This window comes from Rhinopithecus bieti, unplaced genomic scaffold, assembly GCF_001698545.2.
Source record: "Rhinopithecus bieti isolate Rb0 unplaced genomic scaffold, ASM169854v2 scaffold_76666, whole genome shotgun sequence".
Classification (NCBI taxonomy): Eukaryota; Metazoa; Chordata; class Mammalia; order Primates; family Cercopithecidae; genus Rhinopithecus; species Rhinopithecus bieti.
In genome coordinates, this window is record NW_016829831.1 from 898961 (window position 1) to 913881 (window position 14921).

Consider the following 14921-nt stretch of genomic DNA (forward strand, 5'->3'; position numbering starts at 1 on the left):
ATTATTATTATTATTTTTGAGATGGAGTCTCACTCTGTTGCCCAGGCTGGAATGTAGTGGCATAATCTCAGCTCACTGCAACCTCTGCCTGCCTGGCCCAAGCGATCCTCTCACTTCAGCCTCCCAAATAGCTGGGATAACAGGAGCTCACCACCACGCCCAGCTAATTTTTTTTTTTTTTTGTATTTGTAGTAGAGACAGGGTTTCACCATGTTGGCCAGGCTTGTCTCAAACTCCTGACTTTCAAGTGATCCGCCTGCCTCGGCCTCCCAAAGTGCTGGGATTATAGGCATGAGCCTCTGCACCCAGCCTACTATGTAGACTTTTAAATGAGTCAGGAATGACATTTTAATGATAAGAGCAAATGGAGAGGGAATTAAAAATTAAGTCCTTTAAACACAATCTTTTTCTGCCTCAATTTTCGTATCTGAATAATGGGAGGAATGCCTGTTTCATAATTTGTCATACAGACCTGAGCACAAAGGGAGCATTCATGAGTTAGTGGCTATCATTACTGTCACCTTTACTACTACCGAGCTGTGGCTAACAGAAAACAGCATCATCAGTGCTCCCTAACTGATTCATCAATCAAGCATCACTTGAGTCTCTTTCACTGGTGGACGCAGAGCTCTTTGTAGGTCTGTGGGTAAAAGGAGGGACTTTCTCATCCCTTCTCTCAACCCTTGCCTGTGTTCAAAAGGCAGGGTAGAAGTAAATTCTGCTAACTTTAAGATCATAACAGCCCCGACTCTAATTCTATGTAATCCAAGACAGAATTACAAATAATTTGTGCCTTCTGAATAAATACTCATTTATGAGAAGGTGATGAAGGCCAGAAATGTGCTGGTTGAATAGTAACAGAAAGTGAGCAGTGAGCGTGTGACAAACACTTTCCATAAAATCATGAACATAACTAAATCATCCCCAGATGGAGAATGGCACTTAGTAGGTATTAACATTTCACCTGTATTATATACATTGGATACTGACAGTATTACTTCTCACAAGAACGCTGGGATCTGAAGTCTTTCAAGTTATGATCGAAGACCATCATTTTTGAAAATGCCAAATTGATAAATCATCAGAGTTGCAAAGGCCAAAATCGTATGTTCCTCTGGCATGAACAGGGCCTTGTCAGCATAGACCAGCTACATATTTTTCAGGGCCCCGTGCAAAATGAAAATGAGGAGACAGTTTTATGATAATAAATAAATTATAAATAATGAGTTTAAAAGTATTAAGAATTATAAGACAGTGACGTCAGAGCATTAAACCAAGTGAAGGGCCCTGGGCAACTGCTCATGAAACCACCCTGTGTGCAGGGTCCCGCCCCTGCCAGTTGAGGGGCAGAGAGCCACTGCAGGTGGCTGGGCAGCCCCCACCTGTTGGAGTCATGCAGTGTGAATGTGACTCACCACTGTTACTGCATCATTCAGCAGGGACTCTCCAAAGACCAGAATGTAGAGTTGCTCATTGACGTGAATGTTCTCAAAGACAGCAAGCACAGCCACAGGATCCACAGCTGAGATTAAGCTGCCAAAGAGCAGGTTCTGGAGCAAAGTGATGTCGCTGAGGCCAAATGCTTCGATCTGGCAGATACCAAACAAAGATACACCAATGCCAATGGAATTCCAAAGGGTCCCTACCACAGCATACAAGAAAATGGTGCCAATGTTCTCAAAGAATGGGCGAGTGGGCATGAAATAGCCGGCATCCAGCACGATGGGTGGGAGGAGGTACAGGAAAAACACATCAGTCTTCATTGCAGGGGGCGACTTCTCATCAACACCAAAAATAATCCCGCCTAGTAGAAGTCCAACCATTATAAGAAGGCAGCTCTCAGGCACTATTGTGGGCAACTTGTGATACAGATGGAAGCCTGGTAAGGAAAACATAAAGACACAAAACTTGGGTTATGGAGGAATTTTGGAGATAGGAAATTGGTTCCCTTTGATAGAACCAGTGGGTCCTATTTCACCATCTCCCAAGTCAGTATCACGGTCTTTACACTGGCTTCCCAGATTACAGTACAAACCAGAGGTTTCCCTTAAAACTATTCATGAAGCACATGTAGACAAAAAATTAATGTTACATTAAAATTGGAGTGCTATAGATACACATTATCTACACTGTACAGTTTTATTTTCTAAACCCCTATTATGTTTTCTTCAATATTGGGACTGTGGAAATGGAATAACACATTTTTATTATTATTATTTTATTTTTATTTTTTTGAGATGGAGTCTTCCTGTGTCACCCAGGCTGGAGTGCAGTGGCACAATCTCAGCTCACTGCAACCTCTGCCTCCCAGGTTCAAGCAATTCTCCCTGCCTCAGCCTCCTGAGTAGCTGGGATTACAGGCACGCACCAGCATGCCTGGCTAATTTTTGTATTTTTAGTAGAGACAGGGTTTTGCCATGTTGGCCAGGCTGCTCTCAAACTCCTGACCTCAGGTGATCTGCCCACCTCAGCCTCTCAAAGTTCTGGGATTACAGGCATGAGTAACTGCGCCCGGCGCAATTTTATATTTGAAACAGTTCAGTGATTTCTAAAACATTTTCAGATGTAACATCTCATTTCATCCTCATAAAAACCCTAATAAGTAGGCAAGGCAGTTATTTTCATGCTTTGTAAAAATTTAAGTGGGAATTGAAGCTGAAAGAAATCCAGGGTCTTACTACCAAGGTAGTCGGGTCACAGCCCATTTTTAGATAACTACTCTCATCTGTAGCATTCAGAAACATTGGCAATGTATTTATTTTCAATGTCTACTTCTTGCATTTGGAACACTGAATAGCTTTAATATTTGAGATGTTTGCTCCTTCAGAGACAACCCAATCAATTTGTCAGGATGCCTCAAGTAATTACTCTATGAGGGATATAAACGTGCCATGATCTCTCATCTCAAAGAGTTCCCAATACAGCTCCCAACATGTATTTATGACTTACTCTAATACAAGGCAAAGTGTGGTCAAGCCCCAGCCAAGTGCTATGGGAACAGGGGAAGAGGAAGTCTGCTTAGGAAGACCCAGAGTAGGACAATATCTGGACAAGGCTTAAAAGACAGACATTAAACACAGCCATGAAGGGGCTTCTCTAGTACATGGAAAAATGGTGGGAAATATCCACCTCTTAACTCGTGGTAGAGCCCACTGTGGCTTTAAAACAGAGAACATGTTAGGAGGAGGCCTGTAGGGAAAGAGGAGACAGGTGTGGGTTGGGCCAGCACATGGAGAACACGTGGAAAGTGACTTAACACACGAAGGTCACTGGACGGAGCTCAAGTTTGGAGAGCACTTACTTGCAGGACAATAGCAGTCATCCTGCAGGCATTCAATACATTTTAGAACTAAAGCAGAATATGAGAATGCTATGCTTTGGCGCTCCCCCCTCTAAAACTCAGGTGTTGCCAACGTGATAGCCTTAAGAGGTGGAGCCTTTAAGGTGTGATTAGGCCATGAGGGCTCCTTCCTCATTCGTGGGATGAAGGTCCTTACACAGAGGCTTCTCACAGCGTTGCTGGTTGGTTAACTTGCTCTTCCACTCTCACATGCCCTCTGGCTTCTGCCATGTGAGGCTGAAAACAAGAAGGCACTCACCAGACACCAAATGCCAGTGCCCTGAGCTTAGACTGCCCAGCCTCTGGAACTGTGAAAAGATCAATGTTCTTTATAAATTATCCAACTGTGGTCTTCTGTTTTCTAGCAACAGGAACAGAGTAGGGCATAAATTTATCTGAATTATAGAAAGGTAATATAGCCATGTACCACATTCAGTGTTTCAGTGAACAGTGGACCACATATAGGATGGTGGTTCCATAAAATTATCATGGAGCTGAAAAATTCCTGTTGCCTGGTGACACCTTTATGATCCTGACCCTGTGTAGACTTAGGCTGATGTGTATGTATATGTCTTGTTTTTAACAAAAAAGTTTAAATATCAACACACTATTTTTTAACGTACAAAGCTTATAGAATAAGGATATAGGCCAGGCGCAGTGACTTACGCCTGTAATCCTAGCACTTTGGGAGGCCGAGGTGGGTGGATCATCTGAGGTCAGGAGTTCGAGACCAGCTTGGCCAACATGATGAAACCTTGTCTGTAGTAAAAATACAAAAATTAGCCAGGTGTGGTGGCGGGTGCCTGTAATACCAGCTACTTGGGAGGCTGAGGCAGAAGAATTGCTTGAATGCAGGAGATGGAAGTTGCACTCAAAAAAAAAAAAAAAGAAGAAGAAGAAGGGTATAATGAAAGAAAACACTTTTTGTGCTACTGTACAATGTGTGTTTCAAGCTAAGAGTTATTACAAAAAAAATGTTAAAATAAGTTTAGCATAGACTAATGTACAGTGTCTATGAAGTCTACAGTAGCATACAGTAATGTCCTAGGCCTTCACATTCACTCACCACTCACTCACTGACTCACCCAGAGCAACCTCCAGTCCTGCAAACTCCATTTACAGTAAGTGCCTTATACAGTTGGACCACTTTTTATCCTTTATACTACATTTTTTTACAATGCCTTTTCTATGTCTAGATATGTTTAAATACATCAATACTTCTTGTTGTGTTACAAATACCTACAGTATTCAGTACAGTAACATGCTGCACAGGTTTGTAGATGAGGAGCAATAGGCTGGTAGACGACGTCATGTAGCCTAGGTGTGTGGTAAGCTGTACCACCTAGGTTTGTGTAAGCACACCCTATGATGTTCAAACAATGACAAAATCGCCTAAGGATGCATTTTGCAGAACGTATCCCCTTTGTTAAGTGATAAATGACTATCAAAATGATAGAATAAGTCCGTAGGTACTTACAGTCACAGAACTTTTAGTAAGTAAATCCTTAAGAGCTTAGAAACAGGACTAAAACTATAACATTAAACTTTTTGTGAGCCAAATCAATATAGCTGTAAACATTTGAAAAGATTTAAAGAACTGTGAAATAATACAGTGATCATCTGTATGTTGAGCGTTCAAATCTAGCTTTATGTTAATATTTATACTACAGAAGGCTCCAGTAATTTGTGGGGACTAAATGTATTCAATGGGTGCAGCTGCTCTTTACCTACGACCTCTGGCAAGCTCACTGACCTCACTGATAAATGAGGAAATAAAAAAGCTCCCTGAAAACCATGCCTCTGTTCCCCCAAGCTGATTCCTGTTTCTATGTGCACCTGCTACTGTGTGATAAGAGTCAGCCAACAGCAGCATCTCCAGTCCCCTAATATCCAAATGAAATCACCTCCTTTCCTTAATGCGATACAACCTGGAGGTTTCTGCCATGGGCCTGTAGCATGCCATCGGAGGACTGCCCCCTGACTTGAAACCCAGCCCTCCCGCTCTCTGCCTGTGATTGTGGAAAGGTTCCTAACATGCGCAGGCCCCACCTACTCATCTGTGAAACAGACACAAATGCACCTGCTGGGTAAAGAACTGTACCCATAACCAGGCAGTCAACTGCACAGTACTTAACCACTGTGCCTCGAACATCACAAATGCCTCCAAATTTTAGTTGCCTTCCCCTCCTATATGTAAGAAGGCAAGAGAAAACAGTTTTAAAGAAATGCACAGAAGCCATAGGATCCACGGAGACCAACAGGAAAATAGATGAGGACTGGTTTTGGAGGCTCCCATTTCCTCTTTCACCTTTTTCTTTCCTTTCACTAACCCAACAGCCTCAGAGACCCATGCTTTCACAGGGGGTGCTGCTCTTCTTGCTGTATCAAAAGGATATTCTCATTCCTAAGGTTGGAGAATGGAAAGCCAGGGAAAAGAGGAAGGAACAGGCACTGCTGAAATGCAACACAGAGGCCAACACGCCTGCCATGCTCAGGCAATGAGACTGATCCTGACCAGAAACTCGGGCAAGCAGAAACAACCGAGAAGCAGCCAATAAAACACGGCAAAATAAATGCAGGATGCAGTTAGAATGAAGACCCACCCGGACAGCGGCCAAAGGTGGCATGAAGGAAGCGAGGCAGAGGAAAATCCAGGAGTAACAAAATCAGAAAGGAACAGCAAGAAACCCAGGGACACTTGTTGAAAAAAATCAGACGGTTTCATGTTTTAAAATCTGCGCTCCTTTAATGAATACTTGGGTCATTCAGAACTGACCTGAATGACCCCTTCTTAAAGTAGGACAGCAGTTACTGAGTTTGCCAAATTGTTTCATGGGCAAGAAGAGATTAAATGAAGGGCGGTCACACAAGATCTTAGTTCAGTGCTTTTTGGTGAACATAAGCAGAGAAACTGTGTTGTGTAACATGCTTTCTGTATGCTGAGCATTCAAATCTAGCTTTATTTTAATATTTATACTACAGAAACAATAATAATTATTATACCCACAATAATTTGTGGGGACTAAATGTATTCAGTGGGTGCAGCTGCTCTTTACCTGTGACCTCTGGCAAGCCCACTGACCTCACGGGGTGCTTGGGCTGCAGGCGTCTGTGCTTTTATGAACTACCAAAGTAAAAACTCATCAGCTAAGTAATTAGTGACAACAAACAAAAGAAGGCTTCTTAGATTTCATTGTTCATGGAATAAATCAAAAATTACAAATGTGTATGCATTTATGGCTTTTCCTCCCCCAAGTATTTCTTGAAGAAGAAATGAACTTGAATAGAGAAAATTTGCTTTCTTGAAATCATCAAGGTGCTGGGATGTAGCAATGTGTTAAACAAAACCTCTGCACTGGAGAGCTGCAGGCTAGTGTGGGAAACAGAAAATAAGTCAGTCAGCCAATAAAGACACAGTAGCAGGCAGTGATGAGCACTGCAGACAAAAGCAGAGAGCGGTGAGAGAATCCTTTTGATTGATGAGAGAATCCTCTTGATGGATATTTTGTATGAGCGTGCCAAGGGAAGCCTCATTGGTGAGTGACACCTGAAGGAAGCCCTGAATGAAGTGAAGGTGTGAAACATAGTGGAAGAACTTTCCAGAGCAGGGAAGAAAAGAACAAGGGGACAAGCCCTGAGTTGGGAGCACCTTGAGCAAAGAGGCCACTCTGGCTGGAGCTTGAAGAGTGAAGGAGAACAAGGTAAGAAATGAGGACAGAGGGACAGAAAAATGCTGGAGCCTGCAGAGCCTGTGGCCCTGGGACAGACGTTGGATATTTCCTGAGAGGCTTTTGAGCAGACGAATGTCATGACCAGGTCCCCACTGTTGAAAAACAGAAGCAGGCAGGCCAGTGAGGAGTCCTTTTCAGCAAACCAGGAGAGGGCTGAGAGTGGCTTCCAGCCATTAATGTGGGGGTGAGTATGACAGGAGGGGGATGGGGGTGTATTGTAACAGTTGCTCCAACAGAGTGTGCTGCTGGCCTGGATGAAGGATGTGAGACAGATGATCAGGGATGAATCCATAGTTTGGGGTTCAAACAAATGTGTAGAATGGGACTATTTACTGAGATGGAAAGCAATAGGAAGGCAGATAATTTTAGGAGAGAAACTCAAGATGGTAAACACCAATCAGAAATCCTTTTAAAATACCATGGAGCTTAACAAATTGATAGCATGATTTAGCCCGAAGAAATGGCAGACAATTTCTAGGGAGCACTAGAGAAGAGCCATCAGTTCTCAGACTATGATGCCACACTCCCCCACACCGCTGCTAAACACATCACCACATGTTCTTATTAACCCCATAATGGGTGTCGGGGATGAAATAGTAAACCCACACAATGATGTACAGAGGTACACGAATGTCTTATAAAGTAAGAAGCTGTACAACAACAAGGAAAGAAAGCATAATTTAACCAGTGTTATAGGAACAGGCAGACAGAAATAGCAAACACATACCTACAGGTTTCTTTTTAACTTCCACAACTGTGGAAAATTCCATGAAAGTCAAAGAGTTTAACATTAAACAAAAATAATCTACAAAAACAGAAAATAATTCTTTTTTTACTATGTTTTATTTTACTTTAATTTCCGGGATACATGTGCAGAAGGTACAAGTTTGTTACATAGGTATACATGTGTCATGGTGGTTTGCTGCACCCATCAACCCATCATCTAGGTTTTAAGCTTTACTTAGGTATTTGTCTTAATGCTCTCCTTTCTTCTGCCCCCCATCCCCCAGACAGGCCCTAGTGTGTAATGCTCCTTCCCTATGTCCATGTGTTCTCATTGTTCAACTCTCACTTATGAACAAAAACATGCAGTGTTTGGTTTTCTGTTCCTGTGTTACTTTGCTGAGAATGATGGTTTCCAGCTTCATCCATGTCCCTGCAAAGGACATGAACTCATTCTTTTTTATGGCTGCATGGTATTCCATGGTGTGTATGTGCTACATTTTCTTTATCCAGTCTATCATTGATGGGCATTTGGGTTGGTTAGAAGTCTTTGCTATTGTGAATAGCACTGCAAGAAACACACCTATGCATGTGTCTTTATAGTACAATGATTTATAATCCTTTGGGTATATACCCAGTAATGGGATTGCTGGGTCAAATGGTATTTCTGGTTCTAGATCCTTGAGGAGTCACTACATTGTCTTCCACAATGGTTGAACTAATTTACACTCCCACTGACAGTGTAAAAGCTTTCCTATTTCTCCACATCCTCTCCAGCATCTGTTGTTTCCTGACTCTTTAATGATCACCATTCTAACTGGTGTGAGATGGTATCTCATGGTTTTGATTTGCATTTCTCCAATGATCAATGGTGATGAGCTTTTTTTCATGTTTGTTGGCTGCATAAATGTCTTCTTTTGAGAAGCATTTGTTCATATCCTTTGCCCACTTTTTGATGGGGTTGTTTTTTTCTTGTAAATTCGTTTAAGTTCCTTATAAATTTTGGATAATAGACCTTTGTCAGATGGAAAGATTGCAAAAATTTTCTCCTATTCTGTAGGTTGCCTGTTCACGCTGATGATAATTTTTGCTGTGCAGAAGTCCTTTAGTTTAATTAGATTCCATTTGTCAGTTTTGGCTTTTGTTGCAGTTGCTTTTGGTGTTTTAGTTATGAAGTCTTTGCCCATGCCTGTGTCCTGAATGGTATTGCCTAGGTTTTCTTCTAGAGTTTTTATGGTTTTAGGTTTTATACTTAAGCCTTTAATCCATCTTGAGTTAATTTTTGTATAAGGTGTAAGAAAGGGGTCCAGTTTCAGTTTTCTGCATATGGCTAGCCAGTTTTCCCAGCATCATTTATTAAATAGGGAATCCTTTCCCCATTACTTGTTTTTGTCAGGGTTGTAGAAGATCAGATGGTTGTAGATGTGTGGTGTTATTTCTGAGGCCTCTGTTCTGTTCCATTGGTTTATATATCTGTTTTGGTACCAGTACCATGCTGTTTGGGTTACTGTAGCCTTGTGGTATAGCTTGAAGTCAGGTAGCGTAATGCCTCCAGCTTTGTTCTTTTTGCTTAGGATTGTCTTGGCTATACAGGCTCTTTTTTGTTTTCATATGAAATTTAAAATAGTTTTTTCCAGTTCTCTGAAGAAAGTCAGTGGTAGCTTGATGCGGATAGCATTGAATCTATAAATTACTTTGGGCAGTATAGACATTTTCATGATATTGATGCTTCCTATCCATGAGCATGGAATGTTTTTCCATTTATTTATGTCCTCTCTTATTTCCTTGAGCAGTGGTTTGTAGTTCTCTTGAAGAGGTCCTTCATGTCCCTTGTAAGTTGTATTCCTAGGTATTTTATTTTCTTTGTAGCAATTGTGAATGGGAATTCACTCATGATTTGACTCTATATCTATTATTGGTGTATAGGAATGCTTGTGATTTTTGGACACTGATATTGTATCCTGAGACTTTGCTGAAGTTGCTTATTAGGAGTTTTTGGACGAGATGATGGGGTTTTTGAAATATACAATCATGTTATCTGCAAACAGAGACAATTTCAGTTCCTCTTTTCCTATTTGAATACCCTTTATTTCTTTCTCTTGCCTGATTTCCCTGGCCAGAACTTCCAATTCTATGTTGAATGGGAGTGGTGAGAGAGGGCATCCTTGTCTTGTGCCAGTTTTCAAAGGGAATGCTTCTAGCTTTTGATCATTCAGTATGATATTGGCTATGGGTTTGTCATAAATAGCTCTTATTATTTTGAAATATGTTCCATCAATACCTACTTTATTGAGTGTTTTTAGCATGAATGGGTGTTGAATTTTATTGAAGGCCTTTTCTGCATCTATTTAGATAATCATGTGTTTTTTGTCACTGGTTCTGTTTATGTGATGGATTATGTTTATTGATTTGCATATGTTGAACCAACCTTGCATCACAGGGATGAAGCCAATGATTGTGGTGGATAAGCTTTTCGATGTGCTGCTGGATTCAGATTACAAGTAGTTTATTGAGGATTTTTGCATCAATGTTCATCAGGGATATTGACCTGAAATTTTCTTTTTTTGTTGTGTCTCTGCCAGGTTTTGGTATCAGAGTGATGCTGGCCTCATAAAATGAGTTATGGAGGAGTTCCTCTTTTTCTGTTGTTTGGAATAGTTTCAGAAGGAATGATACCAGCTCCTTTTTGTACCTCTGATAGAGTTCAGCTGTGAATCCAACTGGTCCTGGGCTTTTTTTGTTGGTAGGCTATTAATTACTGCCTCAATTTCAGAACTTGTTTTTTGTCTGCTGGGGGGTTCGACTTCTTCCTAATTTGGTCTTGGGAGGGTGTGTGTGAACAGGAATTTATCCATTTCTTCTAGATTTTCTAGTTTATTTGCATAGAGGTGTTTATAGTATTCTCTGATGCTATTTTGTATTTCTGTGGCATCGGTGGTGATATTCTCTTTATCATTTTTTATTGTGTCTATTTGATTCTTCTCTCTTTTCTTCTTTATTAGTCTGGCTAGAGGCCTATCTATTTTGTTAATCTTTTCAAAAAACCAGTTCCTGGATCCACTGATTTTTTTTTGAAGGGTTTTTGGTGTCTCTATCTCCTTCAGTTCTGCTCTGATATTAGTTATTTCTTGTCTTCTGCTAGCTTTTGAATTTGTTTGCTCTTGCTTCTCTAGTTCTTTTAATTGTGGTGTTAGGGTGCCAATTTTAGATATTTCTAACTTTCTAATGTGGGCATTTAGTGCTATAAATTTCCCTCTACACACTGCTTTAACTGTGTCCCAGAGATTCTGGTACCTTGTGTCTTTATTCTCATTGGTTTCAAAGAACTTATTTATTTCTGCCTTAATTTATTTACCCAGTAGTCATTCGGGAGCAAGTTGTTCAGTTTCCATGTAGTTCTATGGTTTTGAGTAAGTTTCTTAATCCTGAGTTATAATTTGATTGCAGTGTGGTCTGAGAGACGGTTTGTTATGATTTCCATTCTTTTGCATTTGCTGAGGAGTGTTTTGCTTCCAATTATATGGTCAATTTTAGAATAAATGCTATGTGGTGCTGAGAAGAATGTACATTCTATTGATCTGGGGTGGAGAGTTCTATAAATATCTATTAGGTCTGCTTGGTCCAGAGCTGAGTTCAAGTCCTAACTATCCTTGTTAACTTTCTATCTTGTTGATCTGTCTACTATTGAAGTAGGGTATTAAAGTCTCCTACTATTATTTTATGCGAGTCTAAGTCTCTGTGTAGGTCTCTAAGAACTTGCTTTATGAATCCGGGTGCTCCTGTATTGGATGTATATATATATTTAGGAGAGTTAGCTCTTCTTGTTGCATTGATCCCTTACCATTATGTAATGCCCTTCTTTGTCTTTTTTGATCTTTGTGGGTTTAAAGTCTGTTTTATCAGAGACTAGGATTGCAACCTCTGCTTTTTTTTTTTCTTTCTTTCCATGTGCTTGGTAAATATTCCTCCATCCCTTTATGTTGAGCCTATGTGTGTCTTTGCACATGAGATGGGTCTCCTGAATACAGCACACTGATGGGTCTTGGCTCTTTATCCAATTTTCCAGTCTATGTCTTTTAATTGGGGCATTTAGCCCATTTACATTTAAGTTTAATGTTGTTATGTGTGAATTTGATCCTGTCGTCATGATGCTAGTTGTTTATTTTGCACATTAGTTGATGCAGTTTCTTTACAGTATCATTGGACTTTTATTTTGGGATGTTTTGCGGTGGCTGGCACTGGTTTTGGTTTTTCCTTTCCATATTTCGTGCTTCCTTCAGGAGCTCTTGTCAGGCAGGCCTGGTGATGACAAAATCTCACAGTGTTTGCTTGTCTATAAAGGATTTTATTTCTCCTTCGCTTATGAAGCTTAGTTTGGCTGGATATGAAATTCTGCACTGGAAAATTATTTTCTTTAAGAGTGTTAAATATCGATCCCCATTCTCTTCTGGCTTGTAGAGTTTTTGCAGGGAGATCTGCTGTTGGTCTGATGGGCTTCCCTTTGTAGGTAACCTGACCTTTCTCTCTGGATGCCCTTAACATTTTTTCTTTCATTTCAACCTGGGTGAATCTGATGATTGTGTGTCTTGTAGTTGCTGTTCTTGAGGAGTATCTTAGTGGTGTTCTCTCTATTTCCTGAATTTGAATGCTGGCCTGTCTCGCTAGGTTGGGGAAGTTCTCCTGAATAATATCCTGAAGGGTGTTTTCCAACTTGGTTCCATTCTCCCTGTCACTTTCAAGTACATGAATCAATCATAGGTTTGGTCATTTCACATAGTACCATATTTCTTGGAGGCTTTGTTTGCTGTTTTTCATTCTTTTTTCTCTAATCTTGTCTTCAGGCTTTATTTCATTAAGGTGATATTCAATCTCTGATATCCTTTCTTCTGCTTGATCGATTCGGCTATTGATACTTGTGTATAGCTTCATGAAGTTCTCATGCTGTGATTTTCAGCTCCATCAGGTCATTTATGTTCTCCTCTAAACTGGTTATTCTAGTTAGTAGTTGCTGTAACCTTTTATCAACGTTCTTAGCTTCCTTGCATTGGGTTAGAACATGCTCCTTTAGCTCAGAGGAGTTTGTTATTACCCACCTTCTGAAGCCTACTTCTGCCAATTTGTCAAACTCATCTTCCATCCAGTTTTGTGCCCTTGCTGGAGAGGAGTTGTTATCATTTGGAGGAGAAGAGGCATTCTGGTTTTTGGAATTTTCAGCACTTTTGCACTGGTTTTTCCTCATTTTCATGGATTTATCTACCTTTGATCTTTGATGCTGATGGCCTTTGGATGGGGTTTTTCTGTGGGCATCCTTTTTGTTGATGTTGACGTTATTATTTTCTGTTAGTTAGTTTTCCTTCTAACAGTCAGGTCCCTCTGCTGCAGGTCTGCTGGAGTTCGCTGGAGGTTCACTCCAGACCCTGTTTGCCTGGGTATTACCAGCGGAGGCTGCAGAACAGCAAAGATTGGTGCCTGCTCCTTCCTCTGGAAGCTTTGTCCCAGAGAGGCACCCACCCAACATCAGCCAGAGCTTCCCTGTGTCTGTCAACCCCTGCTGGGAGGTGTCTCCCCGTCAGGAGCCATGAGGGTCAGGGACTCACTTGAGAAGGCAGTCTGTCCCTTCACAGAGCTTGAGCACTGTGCTGGGAGATCTGCTGCTCTCTTCAGTGCTGGCAGGCAGAAAGGTTTAAGTCTGCTGAAGCTGTGCCCACAGCTGCCCCTTCCCCCAGGTGCTCTGTCCCAGGGAGTTGGAAGTTTTATCTATAAGCCCCTGACAGGGGCTGTCCCCTTTCTTTCAGAGATGCCCTGCCAAGTGAGGAGGAATCTAGAGAGGCAGTCTGGCCTCAGGCACTTTGCCACACTGCCATGAGTTCTGCACAGTCAGAGTTAGCACTGTAAGGGGAAAACCACCTACTCAACCCTCAGTAATGACAGGCACCCCTCCCTGCACCAAGCTCAAGTATCCCAGGTCAACTTCAGACTCCTGTGCTGGCAGCAAGAATTTCAAGCCAGTGGATCTTAGCCTGCTGGTCTCTGTAGGAGTGGGATCCGCTGAGCTAGACCACTTGGCTTCCTAGCTTCAGCCCCCTTTCCAGGGGAGTGAACAGTTCTGTCTTGCTGGCATTCCAGGTGTCACTGGGGTAAAAAAAAAAAAAAAAAAAAAAAACCTCCTGCAGCTAGTGCAGTGTCTGCCCAAACAGCCACCCAGTTTTGTGCTTGAAACCCAGGGCCCTGGTGGTATAGGCATTCAAGGGAATCTCCTGCTCTGTGGGTTGCAAAAACCAACGGAAAAGTGTAGTATCTGGGCCAGAATGCACTGTTCCTCATGGCACAGCCCCTCAGTGTCCCTTGGGTAGAGGAGGGAGTTCTCTGACCCCTTATGCTTCCCGGGTGAGGCGACGCCCCATCCTGCTTCTGCTTGCCTTCAGTGGACCGCACTCACTGTCTAACCAGTCCCAATGAGATGACCCGGGTACCTCAGTTGGAAATGCAGATATCACCCACCTTCTGCATTGGTCTTGCTGGGAGCTGTTCCTATTCAGCCATCTTCAACAGAAAGTAATTATTTGTTGTAATCATGTCTCTTACTAAGTTAGAAGTGATATAATCAGTGACAAAAGTAATGGCCATTAAGTTAGGAGACAGGTATACCTGAATTCATCTTTTTAACTGTTTGTGCCAAAAAATAGTAAGAAAATGAAAATTTAAAAAGATACAACAGGTCAAACTCCCATGCTGATCATTAGTGGGATCACGCCTGTGAATAGTCACTATACTCCAGCCTGGGAAACATAGTACGACCCCCATCTCTTTAACAAAATAAAAGTGAAAATGAAAATAATAAAAAAAAGAACAGATTGCTGTTTCTGGGAAGATGGAGTAGATGCATTGTTCTCTATGCCACTCTATACACCTAAAGAGCCTAGATATTAGATGTAAAGCAAATATAACTCTGAAAGAGAGCAGAAGAAATGCTGGCCAGAGACCCCCAGACCATGGCATTCAGTTCTCTGGGTCTTCTTTCTGTCTCTCATATCTCAGACTTGGAGCTGAAGAAGCCAGCAACCCAGAAATGCCAATGGACACGGGCAACAAAAACCCAACAATAGCCTGCTTTATCTAGACAAGAG

At 41.6% G+C, this 14921-nt stretch overlaps 1 protein-coding gene across 1 annotated transcript in view; it reads right to left on the reverse strand.

The window, feature by feature from the left end:
• Positions 1-14921, reverse strand: part of SLC9A2 (solute carrier family 9 member A2) — a 95079-nt gene that overhangs the window by 56709 nt on the left and 23449 nt on the right. Inside the window, exon 2 of the mRNA XM_017864931.1 lies at positions 1416-1879. Within this exon, the coding sequence (XP_017720420.1) occupies positions 1416-1879 (464 nt within the window). The remainder of the gene's footprint in view (positions 1-1415; positions 1880-14921) is intronic.